The sequence below is a fragment of the Mytilus galloprovincialis genome, chromosome 7, assembly GCF_965363235.1.
Source record: "Mytilus galloprovincialis chromosome 7, xbMytGall1.hap1.1, whole genome shotgun sequence".
Taxonomy (NCBI): domain Eukaryota; kingdom Metazoa; phylum Mollusca; class Bivalvia; order Mytilida; family Mytilidae; genus Mytilus; species Mytilus galloprovincialis.
In genome coordinates this window covers 5,406,047-5,422,579 of record NC_134844.1, presented here as the reverse complement: position 1 = coordinate 5,422,579, position 16,533 = coordinate 5,406,047, and the positions used below count along the sequence as shown (strand labels likewise).

At 32.3% G+C, this 16,533-nt stretch overlaps 1 protein-coding gene across 8 annotated transcripts in view; it reads right to left on the bottom strand.

The window, feature by feature from the left end:
- Nucleotides 1-546: 546 nt before the first annotated feature.
- LOC143082177 (rho family-interacting cell polarization regulator 2-like) overlaps nt 547-16,533 on the bottom strand; it is a 77,648-nt gene continuing 61,661 nt past the window's right edge. For all 8 annotated transcript variants that reach the window (XM_076257743.1, XM_076257740.1, XM_076257738.1 and 5 more), the window contains 12 exons: nt 16,366-16,474; nt 15,216-15,767; nt 13,928-14,043; nt 13,255-13,465; nt 12,653-12,782; nt 11,319-11,477; nt 10,560-10,709; nt 9,736-9,885; nt 8,180-8,226; nt 7,163-7,246; nt 6,807-6,900; nt 547-3,741 (listed from right to left, as the gene is read on the bottom strand). In XM_076257743.1, the coding sequence (XP_076113858.1) occupies nt 3,665-3,741; nt 6,807-6,900; nt 7,163-7,246; nt 8,180-8,226; nt 9,736-9,885; nt 10,560-10,709; nt 11,319-11,477; nt 12,653-12,782; nt 13,255-13,465; nt 13,928-14,043; nt 15,216-15,767; nt 16,366-16,474 (1,879 nt within the window). In that variant the 3' untranslated portion in view covers nt 547-3,664. The remainder of the gene's footprint in view (nt 3,742-6,806; nt 6,901-7,162; nt 7,247-8,179; nt 8,227-9,735; nt 9,886-10,559; nt 10,710-11,318; nt 11,478-12,652; nt 12,783-13,254; nt 13,466-13,927; nt 14,044-15,215; nt 15,768-16,365; nt 16,475-16,533) is intronic.

Here is a 16,533-nt window from a genome sequence, read left to right as displayed (position 1 = left end):
TCTCCAACTGATATTTAGAGTTTGTTCTACTCACTAACATACTTAACCGTCCTCATTCTATATGTGTCAGTCCCATGTCAGGAGGCTGTAATTCAGTATGGTTGTCATTAGTTGCTGTGACATATTTGTTTTTGTTCACTGTGTATAGTATAAACGAGCTGTTAGTTATCTCCTTCTGGAATGCTTCATATTTTGTAATGCATTTCTAATACTGTAAATTCAGATATTATTGCATGGATTTATTATTTCAATTTTTTGTGGAATGAATTAAAAAGCAAGATTGATTGTTGTGTTTTCAGGGAAAACTGCAAACAGTTATTATACCATATAGAAGAATGTGAGTTCTTGTTATTGAGATACTCATTCAGTGGTATTATTAGCATTACTAAAGTCATCACAATAAGTTCTGTATTAACAGTAGTTGAAGACCAAACAGTGACCTTTAGTTATTTCAGATAAGAACTCAATTATTTAAAGTAAGGTGAACAAAAACATACATGTCTCTTCAAGATTCCAAATAGCTTTTGTTTGCGAATAAATAAAACATTTCATTTCATATATATTTTAATATATAACCATTAAGATAACTTTTATATAAACAATTTGACTAGACTACAATTATAAAATTACAATTAATTACAGTGTCATAATCTCAATCAATTATAAAATAACAATTAATTACTTTGTCATAATCTCAATCAAGTCATCAAAACAAATTGCTTTACAACAGATTTTTCTTTACATTATTAACAGGTTTTAACCAAAACAAGGAATAGACCAAGAACTAGACCAAGAACAAGCATAAATGTCTTATGAAAACTGAAGGCACTTCAAAATAAAGATGAATCTAATAATTTAATACAGTGTTGAGTAGATTTTTCCTTACATGGATAATTACTAATAAAATCCCGGGGGGGGGGGGGGGTTTACTTCCTATATTTTTAGTGGTATGAGTGTGCCGCAAAACAGGGTCCCTTTTTCATGCCCTGCTGGTTAATAGAACAGGGTCCCTTTTTCATGTCCTCTGGTTAGAACATGGTCGCTTTTCCATGCCTTGCTGGTGAGAACAGGTTCTTTTTTAAACAAAAGTATTTGTCTACTACAGGATCGTTTATTTAACTGTTTAAGATACAGTCTACAACCCGGGTCTAGAACAGCATCTATTTTATATGATCGACAACATGATATACATTTTCTGAGCGTGTCTAGAACAGGGTATGTTTTTCAATATTTCTGTGTAGAACAGGGTATGTTTTGTCGGCACAGTTATACCCAAAAGGATAGTCAGTAACCCCCCCCCCGGAATAAAATACAGCAGCATTTGCTTTAGTAAGTGTACCCAAAGATAAAACTACAATAAAAACTTCATTTAACATCATGATATAATCTAAATAAAGGATTTAGGCTCTGGTCAATTATACAACTCTCAATTGTACATCAAGTCTTTGATAAGGTTGTTTTTTATTCACTTTTGATGAACATAAAGGTTACATCTTATAGTATTTCTAAGATCAGGAATTTACTGTGTAGAATAATTATATTTGATTTTCAAGATAATTAAACAAAATCTATGATAGTAAACAATACCAACTGAAAAATGTAAATTTTCTTTATTCTTTCTAACAATAATCCTTGAATGACTTTTTCTGTTTTGCTAAAACCAATTTAAATTTGTAAATAACAATCCTAACATTTTCCTTCTACTTGTCAAGTTTATACAACAGTTTATTATGAAATCAATATATTGCACATGCAATGAATATCAACAAACATCTTTTGTAGTGAACACTTGTGTAGATTGATTTCCAGAAACTTAACATCATAATTTTACTCCTCACTTGTGTATAACATATTTTTTTTAGATATTTCTTGCAGTAATACAGAAATACTCTGAAAGGCAAATGTGTGGTGCCGTAACACAAACTCTCACCAATGAAAGGATACATGGGGTATATGTCAAAATCATGCATTACATGAAGATAATTTATTGGTGAATAAGTTTAAATAACATGACTTTGAAAAAGTTGCTGGATGATCAGGGAGTTGTTTGAACGACCTTGACTACCCATGAGGGTATAGTTTAATATTAAATGTAGATTTATGTATTTTGAACAATTAAAAAGTTTTCATTTCTCAGAATGTTTTCTCTTGACTACATGTTATATTGCAACTCACTTGCTATCAATTTGGTATAGTCTTATAAAACATGAAATCAATGCCAAAATTCTAAATATGCTACATAATAGTTAGACTTTTAGTTTAAGAAATAGTTTGAAGGTAAATGTTTATAAAGGACAGATAACTCATTCATGTTTCATCACAAAAAAATAGTCACTGGTGTCCTCACAAGTGATTTGAGAATGGTGTTGTTGGGACTGTGTAATATTTTACATTCAAATGGGTCTGTTTTAGTATAAAATCTAAATATACTGGTCCGTTTCAGTAAAAATCTACAACATAGTCTTTCATTATAAAAATGTTGGCAAGTAAATGACAATTTAATGAGTATTTATTAAGCACCTTACTTAACTAAAACAATTTCAGTGAGTGAGGTATTATGCAGATAGCTTGTTCAATTAATAATATTCAGATCAACATATTAAAGTTATGACTCTCAACATCTTTTAAGTTTAAAATGAGTAACTGCCTCTTTGGCTTAAAGATTGTCAAACATTACAAGTTTTACAAATAGAATTATTGCTTTAATACTTGCAATCCTAATATGTGGAAGGGTAAAGCTTTAATATTATGTTGAAAATGAATAGAACAGTGACCCTTTTCAACAAAAATCTTACGATAAAATTTAATAACTTAAATATTTTTTATATGAAAACAGCTGTTGCTTAGTAGTACAATTATGATTTTAAATGAGGTAAAATTTGGTGAAAATCTGAGATGGTTGTTTTTAATGGAGTGTTGGTAATCTCATGGGTGAGTGATTCTATAAATGTTATCAATGAATGTTTGTACTTGTCAATACAAGCAGCTTCAATTCAAACTGATATTATATTAGTTGATCACGTCAAGAAGTGGTTTCAAGCAATAAATGAATCCTTCATAAAACCTTCAAGCATGATTGTCATACTCAAACTCAGAAATCAATGATCAAATTTATACTAGATTTGGCGTTTCACAAAGTTTCTGATCGGAATACTGAGTAAAGTTGTATGATCAAAAGGCCAGGAAAGCTTTATAAAGTATATATGATATTTAATAACTTTTGAATTCATTTCATTTATGTAGATTGCAAATTGGAAACAATATGTGCGTTATTTAAAACATAATTTTATCTCATTGTTCACAACTTTGATAAATACATAATCCAGAAAATCAATCTGTAAACAGATGATTGCATTCTTTGAAGTTTTCAATTCTGTCAGTTTAGGAAAACTATCCATGTAGTAACTGCCTTCAACATCTGTAAAGCTACTTTTGAAAACCTGAATGCCTTGAATCCTTGGGTTGTGTACCAATAGTTCTGGCTATTGTTTACAATGTATGTAGGGCTACTTTTGAACCTGAATGCCTTGAAATCCATGGGTTGTGTACCAATAGTTCTGGCTATTGTTTATTATGTATGTAGGGCTACTTTTGAACCTGAATGCCTTGAAATCCATGGGTTGTGTACCAATAGTTCTGGCTATTGTTTACTATGTATGTAGGGCTACTTTTGAACCTGAATGCCTTGAAATCCATGGGTTGTAAGTTGTGTATCATCAAAAGCCCGTCTCCCATCTTCACCTACAAATATACATAGAAATGGACATTAACATCTAGAAGTTTTAATTCACCTTAGAAAATAGATGTTGATTGATTGATTGATTGTTGGTTGCTAAACGTCCAGTGGCAAATATTTCATGCATATTCAGGACGAGAACAAGTTCACAATAAATACAATAGGTAGGTTGATACAATAGAGGCCATCTGGGATGATGGTTGGGGAAATTTAGACTGCCACTGGAAAATGAGGATATATTGGATAGGGACAGAAATTTTGCCTTGCAACAGGTCACCTACGGACCCCTCAAAGAGTTGTTGCAAGGGTTCTTAACATGCAAAGAGCGTGGCACTCTCTTTACACGAGGCATCAGATTTAAGGTCCCCTTTCTGACCGGACGTGACTGTGAACTTGATACATCCCGAACAGCCAAACGGACGCCCCACTTAGGCAAGCGTTTTACTGCCGGTCGGGAAAAGACCAAGTGACCATATTTCTACACCCCAGTCACCCTTGGGGTAAATAGCTGTTGACAATTTAACTATAAAATGTGGAGGTTAAAAAACATCAGGCTTCAAGGCCTGTATTCTTCAACTAACATCTGAGTATCATTTATATTTAATCATTTGCTTCAGAGGTAGGCTAAGCAAATCAAATGTTTCAAGAATGAATTTATTGGCTAAGTTTTTTGAAATAAAAAAATCTTTCAGTAAACTATATAGAAACTTTGTTGCAGTTGAAAGACCATGGAAATGAATTATTTATAAATCAAAATTTGACATCAATGCATGCTTTAAAAGAAAAAAAATTGCCATAATTTCTGCTTTAAGTAACAGTATCAGGGGCGTAGCTGCCGTTAGGCACTTTAGGCACGTGCCTACACATAATTTTTTCACAAATATTTGTTTTTTATTTAAAAAATTAATAAACAACGTTATATGTAGATGAACTCCAGTGAAGTTGTCACAACTCTAATTATCGAATGTCATGGGTACACTATTCTCTCGTCCTTCGTGAAAAGAATATTGGATAGAATTGAATGTTTTTTTATGTGTGTACCTTATATAGAAACTATAAACTAGAACTTTGGTTCGGATCATTTCAATTTTATCAACAAAAACTTGAATGAACCTCAACTTAGACTCATGAATTTTTAATTAGTTGTTGTTAGTTTTCAACTAGCTTTCCACTTTGTCTTCACCCGACTTGCCAATGTTGGTCGTCCGTTTGGCTGTGCAGGATGTATAAATACGTAGTCACGTCTGGTCAGAATGGGGACATTTAATCTTATGCCTAGTTGTAGAGAGAATGCCACTCTTTGAGGAGTTTGTAGTTGGCCTACTGAAAGGCAAAGTGCCTGCTCCTATCCAATAATTCCTCATTTTCCAATGCATGGCATTTTCAAATTTCCAAACCTTCGTCCTGTACAACACCTATTACAGGTTGTGTTTATTGTAAATAATCATTTTTTTTGTTCTAAACTTGCATAAATATTTTACACTGGATGTTTAAAAATCAATCTATCAACTAGCTTCCAGTAGTTTTGAGTACTCTCAGATCTACGTGTAATGACCACAATTATTCAAATTCCTAAGTAAGTAGGGATTTTACAGTAGAGCGGGATATAAAGAAATACGAATTTCTTGAATTTTGTTACGTAAGTATGACAGAACTTTTGCATTAGGCATCGACTATGTGTGTATGTGTTTGTGTGGCTAGGGTGAAGGTTTAAGAATAAAAAGATTCATGGTTGATGTCTTTCTAGCCAAAAGGATAATGTTATTATATAGTAATATCAGTGTTTACGTGCACATGCCTATTTTTTTTTTTAATGAAGGATCGTCAATATGTACTATCAATTAAGTTAAACGTATATTTCGATCATAACGGAATAGATTTGAAAATATCAAACCGGGTGTACTGCTTAATTAAATGCGCGGATCTATGCTGGGCAGTACATATTGTAAATATATATATTTTTTTAATATTTAATTTTCCAATTGTACTGCGTTATTTAATTCACCATTCAGATGTTATGGTAAATTATTCATAATTCTTCGATGTTTTCATCATGTATATTATAATTCTAATGATTAAATAACCAGAAAATTTAATATTTTTGTGCATAAAAGGAGTAGGTTCAGTTAGACCCTTTTTGGCTTCAAAATATAGCAGTTTTACAAAATTGTTAAAATGTAAACTTTTATTTATTTATTGGACAGTAGATTGCTTCTGCTACATAAATATGGGCTGTTTTTGATAATACAATGCACATATATCGGGTACTAGCACCATTAAGTCATGCTAAATTACTGAAATCCTCACAATTCTAGCATTTTAGTTGAATTTTGGACGGTTTTCGTGTAAAACGAAAGTGGCCGCATTCGTGTTCATCCTTAATATTGAAATGTAAGTTGTATTAAAATATGATTATACATAACATATATCAAGGTTGAGGATGAACACGGATGCGGCCACTTTCATTTTTGACAAAAACCATCTGAAAACGGTGACATTTTTTGGCATATTTGGTAGATTTTTCATATTTAGGCTTGAATCGGATCGTTTTTAATGACTAAATCAGTTAAAATCTTTCACATAAACTAATCGAATCAAATGAAATAGACACTTAAGTGTTTAAAAAGTGGTCAAAATCTTTCGTCAGGTGAACAGTGGCGGATCCAAAAGGGGGGGGGGGGTCCGGGGTTGGATTTGAATGGGAGCATATAGTTGGAACCCCTCCCCTTTACTCTGGGTTGGGAACCCCTCTTTTTAAAATGGCTGGATCCGCCACTGGATGAACCTGAAATTTGAGGCCAAAATCGGTCCGAGCAAGACACCCTGTCGATTTGTGCCTACAGTTGAATGAATACCTAGCTACGCCCCTGAGTATTAAAGCTGCCATGTTGAAAGGAGCTGTAATGATAAGAACAGGATTGACAGACTGACAAACAGAAAGGTCAGAAACATTATCCCCCTATGTGACTTTTTTATTTAGAAGTTGTATGGGGTATAAATACTAAAAGAGCATCAAAATATTTTCTGATTCTACCATTTCTTGACCAATAAATTGACAGAAATACTATACCTAATGAGGTAAGGGCTGCCTTAGCTTGGTCCTGGACTGTAGTTGACCTATCTGTCTGACAAATATAGGCCAATCTGTCTATACTCTCTGTAGCCTAAAAAAACATACACATTTATCATTCAAATTGGTCAATATTGTCATATTTATTGTATCAATTTTCACTAGTTTGATGAAATGTTAATTAATGTAATTGTTATCATTATCAAATGAGATTTTATCAGTATATTGTTTCTGTGGTGTAGTTGTTATTTATAATGATACCCCACATGATAAAAAGACTAAAAAAAATCTCAGAGAAAGGACCAGATGTGTAACGTGTTATCAACAAAGCATTAACTAAATGTCAATGCTCTTACCTCTAATATCTGTAGAGCTTTACAAGAACCTGCTCTGATCTCAGAAGTCTTGTCTTCTAAACCTTCAGCAAATACAACTAAAGCCTGTAAAATAATATTGTATATAATAAAATATATTGTTACAAGAGAACAGTTTCCACATTAAACGATTGATTCAAAATGGATGTCTGGTATTTCTTGTTGTTGCAATGGTTATGTTTATTTTAACACCCTAATCTTTAGATTTTGTATGTATAAACAAGAATGTGTCCATAATACATGGATGCCCCTGTTACACTATCATTTTCTAAGTTGAGTAGACCATGAAATCGGAGTCAAAACTCTAATTTGGCATTAGAATTAGAAAGATCATATCTTAGGGAACATGTGTACTAAGTTTAAAGTTGATTGGCCATCAACTTCATCAAAAACTACCTTGTCCAAATACTTTAACCTGAAGCGGGACAGTGTTTTTATATATATGCTATGTGGGTTTTTAACATGGCTTAAATTTATGATGTTAGTTATCAATGTTGGGGTTTTATTGGTAGAGGAAGTTGGAGTAGTCTGCAAATACCACTGATTTTTTGCAGGAAGTTATACATCCTTATTAGTTAAGATTGGAATGGAACATGCCTTGTGATCAACTGGGTTTTAATACACAACCTTAGATTTGACTGGCTAGTGATAACTGAAGATAAACTACCTGGATATAGGAAGATGTGGTGTGAGTGCCAATGTGACAACTCTCCATCCAAATAACAATTTATAAAAGTAAACCATTATAGGTCAATGTATGGCCTTCAAGACGGAGCCTTGGCTCACACCGAACAACAAGCTATAAAGGGCACCAAAATTACTAGTGTAAAAGCATTCAAACGAGAAAACCAACAGTCTACTTAGACCACTCAACAACAGGGGCCCCACAAACGGTATAAATCAGTGCTAAACTTTGGGTAATAAACTTCTTTTAATCAATCTTTAATCTTTAATTGCTTCTAAATTATTTTGTTAAACTTTTGTAGTTTTTACACTAACCTTATCTCGCGATTCTTTGTTCTTGTTAATTTTTCTTAAATAAGATTCTGTAAAGAAAAATTCTACATATATATTACATAACATATTAATGACCAAGGAAAAACACCATTCAATGTTATAGTTATTTATATATTTATTCATGTCAATTTACTTTTGTATAAATTCAGAAATTATTGCGAAGGTTCTTATTGATGTGATCAGAGGCCTCACAAAGGTTCTTATTGATGTGATCAGAGGCCTAACAAAGGTTCTTATTGATGTGATCAGAGGCCTAACAAAGGTTCTTATTGATTTGATCAGAGGCCTCACAAAGGTTCTTATTAATGTGATCAGAGGCCTCACAAAGGTTCTGGTACAAGAAGAAACTCAGTAAGACTGTTATTTCACAATCCTACCAGTCACAAATTTTCCCTGGTCACACGTAAACACTAAGTATTTTGATAAATTGTAATTGGGGTAGTACAAGATACGTACCTATATAATCAGCTATTTCTGTGTCACTACCCATTAGAAGTACACCAAGTATTTTGATACATTGAGGTTGGGGTAGTACAAGATACGTACATATATAATCAGCTATTTCTGTGTCACTTCCCATTAGAAGTACACCAAGTATTTTGATAAATTGTTATTGGGGTAGTACAAGATACGTACCTATATAATCAGCTATTTCTGTGTCACTATCTATTAGAAGTACACCAAGTATTTTGATACATTGAGGTTGGGGTAGTCTTAAGATACATACCTATATAATCCGCTATTTCTGTGTCCCTTCCCATTAGAAGTACACCAAGTATTTTGATACATTGTGATTGGGGTAGTACAAGAAACGTACCTATATAATCCGCTATTTCTGTGTCACTTCCCATTAGAAGTACACCAAGTATTTTGATACATTGTGATTGGGGTAGTACAAGAAACGTACCTATATAATCCGCTATTTCTGTGTCACTACCCATTAGAAGTACACCAAGTATTTTGATAAATTGTAACTGGGGTAGTACAAGGTACGTACATATATAATCAGCTATTTCTGTGTCACTTCCCATTAGAAGTACACCAAGTATTTTGATAAATTGTTATTGGGGTAGTACAAGATACGTACCTATATAATCAGCTATTTCTGTGTCACTATCTATTAGAAGTACACCAAGTATTTTGATACATTGAGGTTGGGGTAGTCTTAAGATACATACCTATATAATCCGCTATTTCTGTGTCCCTTCCCATTAGAAGTACACCAAGTATTTTGATACATTGTGATTGGGGTAGTACAAGAAACGTACCTATATAATCCGCTATTTCTGTGTCACTTCCCATTAGAAGTACACCAAGTATTTTGATACATTGTGATTGGGGTAGTACAAGAAACGTACCTATATAATCCGCTATTTCTGTGTCACTTCCCATTAGAAGTACACCAAGTATTTTGATACATTGAGGTTGGGGTAGTCTAAGATATGTACCTATATAATCAGCTATTTCTGTGTCACTTCCCATTAGAAGTACACCAAGTATTTTGATGCATTGTGGTTGGGGTAGTACAAGATACGTACCTATATAATCCGCTATTTCTGTGTCACTACCCATTAGAAGTACACCAAGTATTTTGATGCATTGTGGTTGGGGAAGTACATCTTTTAATTGTAATATTGTTTTTATCACAGTATCTGAATCCTCGCAGCATAACTTCTCAATCATGTTAACTGGAAAAGAAAATTGACAAAAAAAATATATTTAATAGAATAAAAGGAGATATGAAGTTGCATCAGTAACTCTACAGTACAAAAACTTTACAAAAAGGCTTATATGAACATGCTTTCATAAATTTAATATAAAGCACCTTTTATTGCAAAATTTCCTATTTTTGCAAGTTAACAGTACAAAATTGCATAAGAATGATAAAAATTCAAAGAAACATACCAATTAAAGTACTTTTTGTCACCGTTTGATTTATGGTAAAGCTAAGGTAACTTATAGAACAAACTATGTGTCCAGACTATTAAAGATAACTATATTGTATAGGTCTTGCTCATTGTTGAAGGCTATATGTTGACCTGTGGTTGCTAACATTCATGTCATTTAGACTGAGGAAAACTATCTCATTGCCAATCATAAAAAAAATAAAAAATAAAATCTGTTACTAATCACAATGTATTGTTTTATGTGTATAAGGGGCCCCTTGATTGGAATATATTCTTATTCTTATTTCATCGAATTTTATTTTCATTGATATTTTGCCCTTGTAGAACAAACAACATATCGAGGCTGTGTCATTGATATTTTGCCCTTGTAGAACAAACAACATATCGAGGCTATGTCATTAATATTTTGCCCTTTTAACCTTCTGTCCCTTGATCACATGACCTGAGATACTTACTTTCACTGGCTACTGCATCAACATGTTGTAGACCACCTTCCTCTTTAAAATAGGTCATGAACTGGTGAAGTGTTACTATACAGGTGGGTTTTATAGTTTCAGGGTCATAATTTGGGACATCTAGTAACCTCATCACTAAATGACGTAATACTGAAAAAAAACATAAACAAAATATTTTTATTTCATCAAAACAAATTTTCTTCATAGAAGGTTTATTTTATGAATGTTCAGAGTATATTTCAACTAGATTTGTAGCTGTACCTTTAAGACCTCATTCAGATATTTATTACCCCAAGATACTAATATCATGTCCTAAGTTTTCAAGAATAACTAATTGAAGAATTTAAATAGAGAATAATATTCAACGAGTGACCAAACAACACATTAATTTACAAATGCTTGAAGCACATGATTTAGAAATAAGTGTTGTTATTTTCATGAGTTGAAAATATTTTTCCATATTTGAATTCCTTGATTAGTTATTCTATTTATTACATTAAAATTGGTATTTCTAGTTGAATTAAAGTAAATAATGTAAGAAACTATATCTTTTTCTACGCATTTACAGTTGCTGTGATGCGACGTCATAGACAACGTCATGAATTCAGCTGACGTGTTATATAATCAGCAGGAATGTATGTTCTGATAGTCCATCTTGAAAAAAGGGAAATAAACATATGCTTACATACTGTTGATAGTACCTAAACATGATAATTAAACTGCAGCAATAGAGTTAATTCCACATGATACATGACATACCTCTCTTTGGATCTCTCTCGTATTTACTACGTAGCTGAGCACCATACTTTTGATCTAAACAGGTAACCAGTTTTTCTGGCTGTATATACAGGAGATTTTGATCAGTACACCTGGCCCAAAACTCTCGTAAACTTTTATCTTCAGTTAAACTGGACATCACTAAAAAAGAATCATTATAACACAAATAAATATTTAATAATCACACATCTTATTATGTCTAATAATCCTCATGAAGTTTTGATTTTATAAAGTCTGACATGAGATTAGTTATATCTATATATTTAAAAAAAACTTTTATTTTTTTTAAATTAGTTATTTCTAAATACAGTTCAATAGACCACTTTCGAGTTCTTCCGTCACCGAAAAAAGCTCGTCAATTATACGCGCCTTTATGACGTCATTTACCAGATAGAGGGTGTCGTCTGTATCCCTGCACTATTTACGTTCATCAAGCGTCTTAGTGATCGTCATTGTGCAAGATAAACTAGAAATAATGGTTGTTCTCTAGGTACTTAATGACAATTTCCTAATGACAGCAATGCTGATTGTCAATTTTGAGAATTCAATTTGCCGAATAATTCGTACAATATAGAATTATAGTTTTCCAACCACTCGCTCAACATTGTAATGGAAGTGACGACGCCCCTAAACGCACAAATGACGTTCACTAAAACCAAAGTATTTGCAGGAAATGCATCGAACTCGAAAGTTGTCTATTGCAATTAAACTTATGTACAGTGAATATGAATTATATTGTATATTTCCAATAAGACCACTATCTACAAGAGACCATATGAAGTAGAAGTAAGCAATGTTAGGCAACTGTATTGCATTCAACAATAGTAAACCCATATCATACAGTTAGATTTAAAAGGCCCACCCATGATATACTTGGTAAACAATATTGCCCAAAAAACTGTCTTAACTGACTTCTTAATTTTTATCTGGTAATACAAAAAGACAAGAATTGTATAGACACATGTCTATTCTATATAACTTTAGTTTATTAGCCTAAAAGAGTTCCTGTTTCATTGAAATATACCCCACATCTTCTTTAAGGTGGTACATAACATTACGGGGAGATAACTCTGTAAAAATGAAAATTAAACAAGCCAAATGAATTTTAGTCATGATTTTTGGTACCAACTTTATACCAGAGTAAACATTTTCTTCCTTTCTCTGAATCTGACCGGGGCATATTTTATTATTGAACATTCTCTGAATCTAACTTAAAAGAAATTTACTGTATAGAAGCCACTATATAGAAGCCAATCTCTGTAATCTTCATACTTAAAACAATTTAACTATATATTAGACGTTCTCTGAAATCTTACCAGACAATAAATCAATATCTGAGCTATTCTCTGAGATCTTTATCAAACTATCTATTATATCAGCCTGCTTTTGGAGTCTATCTAATGCATATATTTCCCTGCATTTTAATGGACCATAAACACCAAGGCTCTGCAAAATAAAATCACTCATTAGTTCCATTTCAAATTAATAATTGGTTTGATGTGATTTTAGTGATGCAATATATGATATATTTCTTTCTATTTTGTACATATATTGTTTTTGTCATGTTTATTTGTAAATTAGTGTTTTTATTCTTCAGGGGTGTAAAAAAAACTAATGATTGAATCTACAAACATTCTGTAACCGTAGTTTAATAATTTGTTTAATGTCTACAAGGCGCTGCACACATCTAAAAGGCTAAATTAGTATGATATCCAAAAATTCCAGGAATTAAAAAAAAAACCTTAAAATTCTTGACGGAAGATATGCATAAAAGACGATATAGATCTCAAATGTAATTTGATTTAATCACAGGTAAAATTTTGCATGAATTAAACCTTTACTTTTTATAATTTGTTACTTGGTTAGAGTGTTGTCTCATTGGCACTCATACCACATCTTCCTATATATATCTACTAACCTCCAGTAATCTCTCACAATAAACTAAATGATACACTAAGGCATGATCCACTTGGTCATTCTCTGTAGTCGGTGGCAACGGACTGGAACCTAAACTGGATCCAAGCTGTGTGTCTTCACTTAGGCGTTTTGCTAATGACTCAATCCCTGAGTCAGCAGTTTTGGCAGTTGAATCTGGACTAGACATGACATGGTCAAATACAGAAGCATCACTGTAAAATAGATGGTTAATGTTTATTATACTCCAGATTTAAATGTCAGATTTGATGGGTTGATACAAGGGAGACAATTTTTATATTCTCAAGTTCTATGTTTAGATATTTTTCATTGACTATCAACATAAACAAATTATATCTTGCTTCCTGTTTGTTGCTTATTCAAATAACTGAAAAATTCTTAAGTACATGACATCAAAGTAAATTACTTTCGATTTATAATTTTTTTTTAAAGACAATAATGAAAAAAACATTTATTATCATAAATTAAATACACAAAGCTGCAAGGGTTAGAATGAAAATTATTACCCCTCAGAAAAGCATTGTCAATGTAGGCAAACCCCCATTTGACTATAAACAATCTGCACTTTCATCCATATAAATCATAAGTATAATTTATATATTATATAGTTAAACAGATTATTATACATGAAAATTTGTAATAGTGTAAAAACTTACTGATGATTTTCTGTATCCCCATTCTCTTCTTCTGTATTCAGAAAATCAAACGCACCCAAAGCACTTTCAATAGAAATACTTATACTAGAAGATCTTGAACTGCATCTTGAATGTTTCTAAAAATGTAAATAAACATAATGTAAATATTTCCATTAAATTTTAAATGTTTGTAATAAACTACTTTGTAAACATTTAAAAATATTAAATCTTCTGCTAGTCTACAATTATATATTGTCCAAAGAAACATTTTTTTGTCTAATTTTGAATAATTCCTTTGTCATATTTCCTTATGTGAATGATAAAATTTAGAATGGAAATAAGGAATATGTCAAAGATATCGATGCCACCAATGGGTCTTCAACACAGCATGAAAATCCTGCATTTGGAGCTGGGCCTTAGCTGTCCCCTAAAAAAATGTGTACTAGTTAAGTGAAAATGGACCTCGTACTAATTTCCATAACATATGAACTAAAATTAAAAAACAAATACAAGACTAACAAAGGCCAGAGGCTGCTGACTTGGGACAGGCACAAAATGAGGTGGTTAAACATATTTTGTGAGATCTCAACCCTCCCCCTATACCTCTAGCCAATGTAGAATAAAGAAACACACAGTTAAACTCAGTCCAATAGAAGTCCAAGTCCTAGTCTGATGTCAGAAAAGGTAACAAAAGAAACTAAGCAAAATGACAACTTAATTCATAAATTAACAAAGTAGTACTAGCAATTAATGTTAATTATTTTACAAAAAACAGTAAAGCAAAATTAATTTAGTATAAAAAAATTGTGAATTATTAAACATTTTTTAAAATCTATTTTCTTCACTAAATCTGAATATGTGATCCATCTAAAGAGTATTGCTTGCATGAACTTATCTGGCAAATACTTAAATATTTTCATTTATTCATCTATAAAATCATGCTCTGGTTTAAGAACACTTTATGATTGTATGATCCCTTTTTGACAGGAATCAAAGAAGTTATGCAGAAACTATTTTGTTTATACTTTGAACTTTAAATGATTGAATGGAATCATGAATGTTATTTGCATACAAGTGCAATCATACTTATATCCTTATTTCAAAATGAAAGTAACATTAATTATAATGGAAACTTGTTTTCTATGGACACCACTATATGTCTACAGAAAATTTCAGCCTAACTTATCACAAATTAAAGACAAAACAATAAAGAATAGTTATATTTCTTAAGACACAGCAGTGCTATAAGTTATTTATGTTTGATAAAATCCTTTTGATACTATTTTCTAATTAATGGTAAAGTCCTTACTCGTAATATTTGTTCTAACATGACAACCACGTCTTCCAGTTTTTCTAACTCCCGATACTGTCCATGATAATCCTCTAACGTTGTCATCAGACTGTGTAAAGCGTCCTCTACATTTGTTGGTTCATCTTTTGACAATGTCACAGTGTGACCTAATGCCACCGGGAAATGTAAATGTGAATACCACGATGATAATAATGATGATGCTGGCGAGGATGTCACTAAGGGTGATATAGAGGGCGCTGCCATCGGTTTCACAATGTCAATATTGTTATTTGTAGTAATCTCTGGGATTTCCATCACCGGTACAGGTGGTGCATGGCGTTTCATTCCTAAAGGTGAATTAGCACTAGGTACATGTATAACACTAGAAAATCCAGAGTCTCTTTGTAGGTTAAAAGAATTGTCAGAATGAACTGTACGATACGGTGATGAGAAACTGCTATGATTGCCACTCGTACGTAAAATAAAGTTATCGTCTTTGGTAGTGGTTAGATTTGGTGGTGTAGAATGGCGCCTGCTGTCGTCTGATGATAAACTTGAGTAACTTCCACTCTGTAAACAAAATTTGTAGTTATTATAGTTATATATGAATATTAAAGGTTATACTGGGTAATAGTTAATTTGAAAAGTTGGTTTTAATTGTAGATCTTTTATAATTTCTGTTAGATTATTTCACACTTTAAAATGGTTAAGGTCTGAAAGTAAAAATTGACATTTTGTATAGACCTAATGTCTATTGGAGAAGATTATTTCTTGCTCTCAAGATGTCTTTTTGTGATTTGTAGTTTGGAGGTGTCTTACTGATGAATACCCAACATTGCTTTTTATTCACTGCACAGAAAACCTGAGTGCTTGAGAGAACCACAAAACTTTGGTAGGAAAACTGACAATCCTACTTGATCAAAATTGGATTCAAATGCACATGCCACAAGTTAGTTTCAAACTTACAACCTCTGTGTTGACAGGCTATTAAAACAGTATATGAGTACCATCAAGACCCCTACTGCTGTAAGAAAAAAAAATCCTAAGTTTTTGTACAAGGTAAATCCTTTGAATTGGACAAGTAATGAATGTGCTATCCAATCAAAACAAGGTAATGCCAATTAGACTAATAAGAGAATCTGAATGTTTGACATAATTTATATCTTACCAGTTCTCCATTCAGAGCCAACACAGATACAGGTCTCTTCCGTGGGGTAGATTGTGGTCGGCTGGGAACATCGAAATATGACATTGCTTCTTCTACACCTTCTAAAGGACTAAAATACAATAAAAGTACAATTTAGTTTGACATACAAAGCTTGTCTTTTCCCCTAAG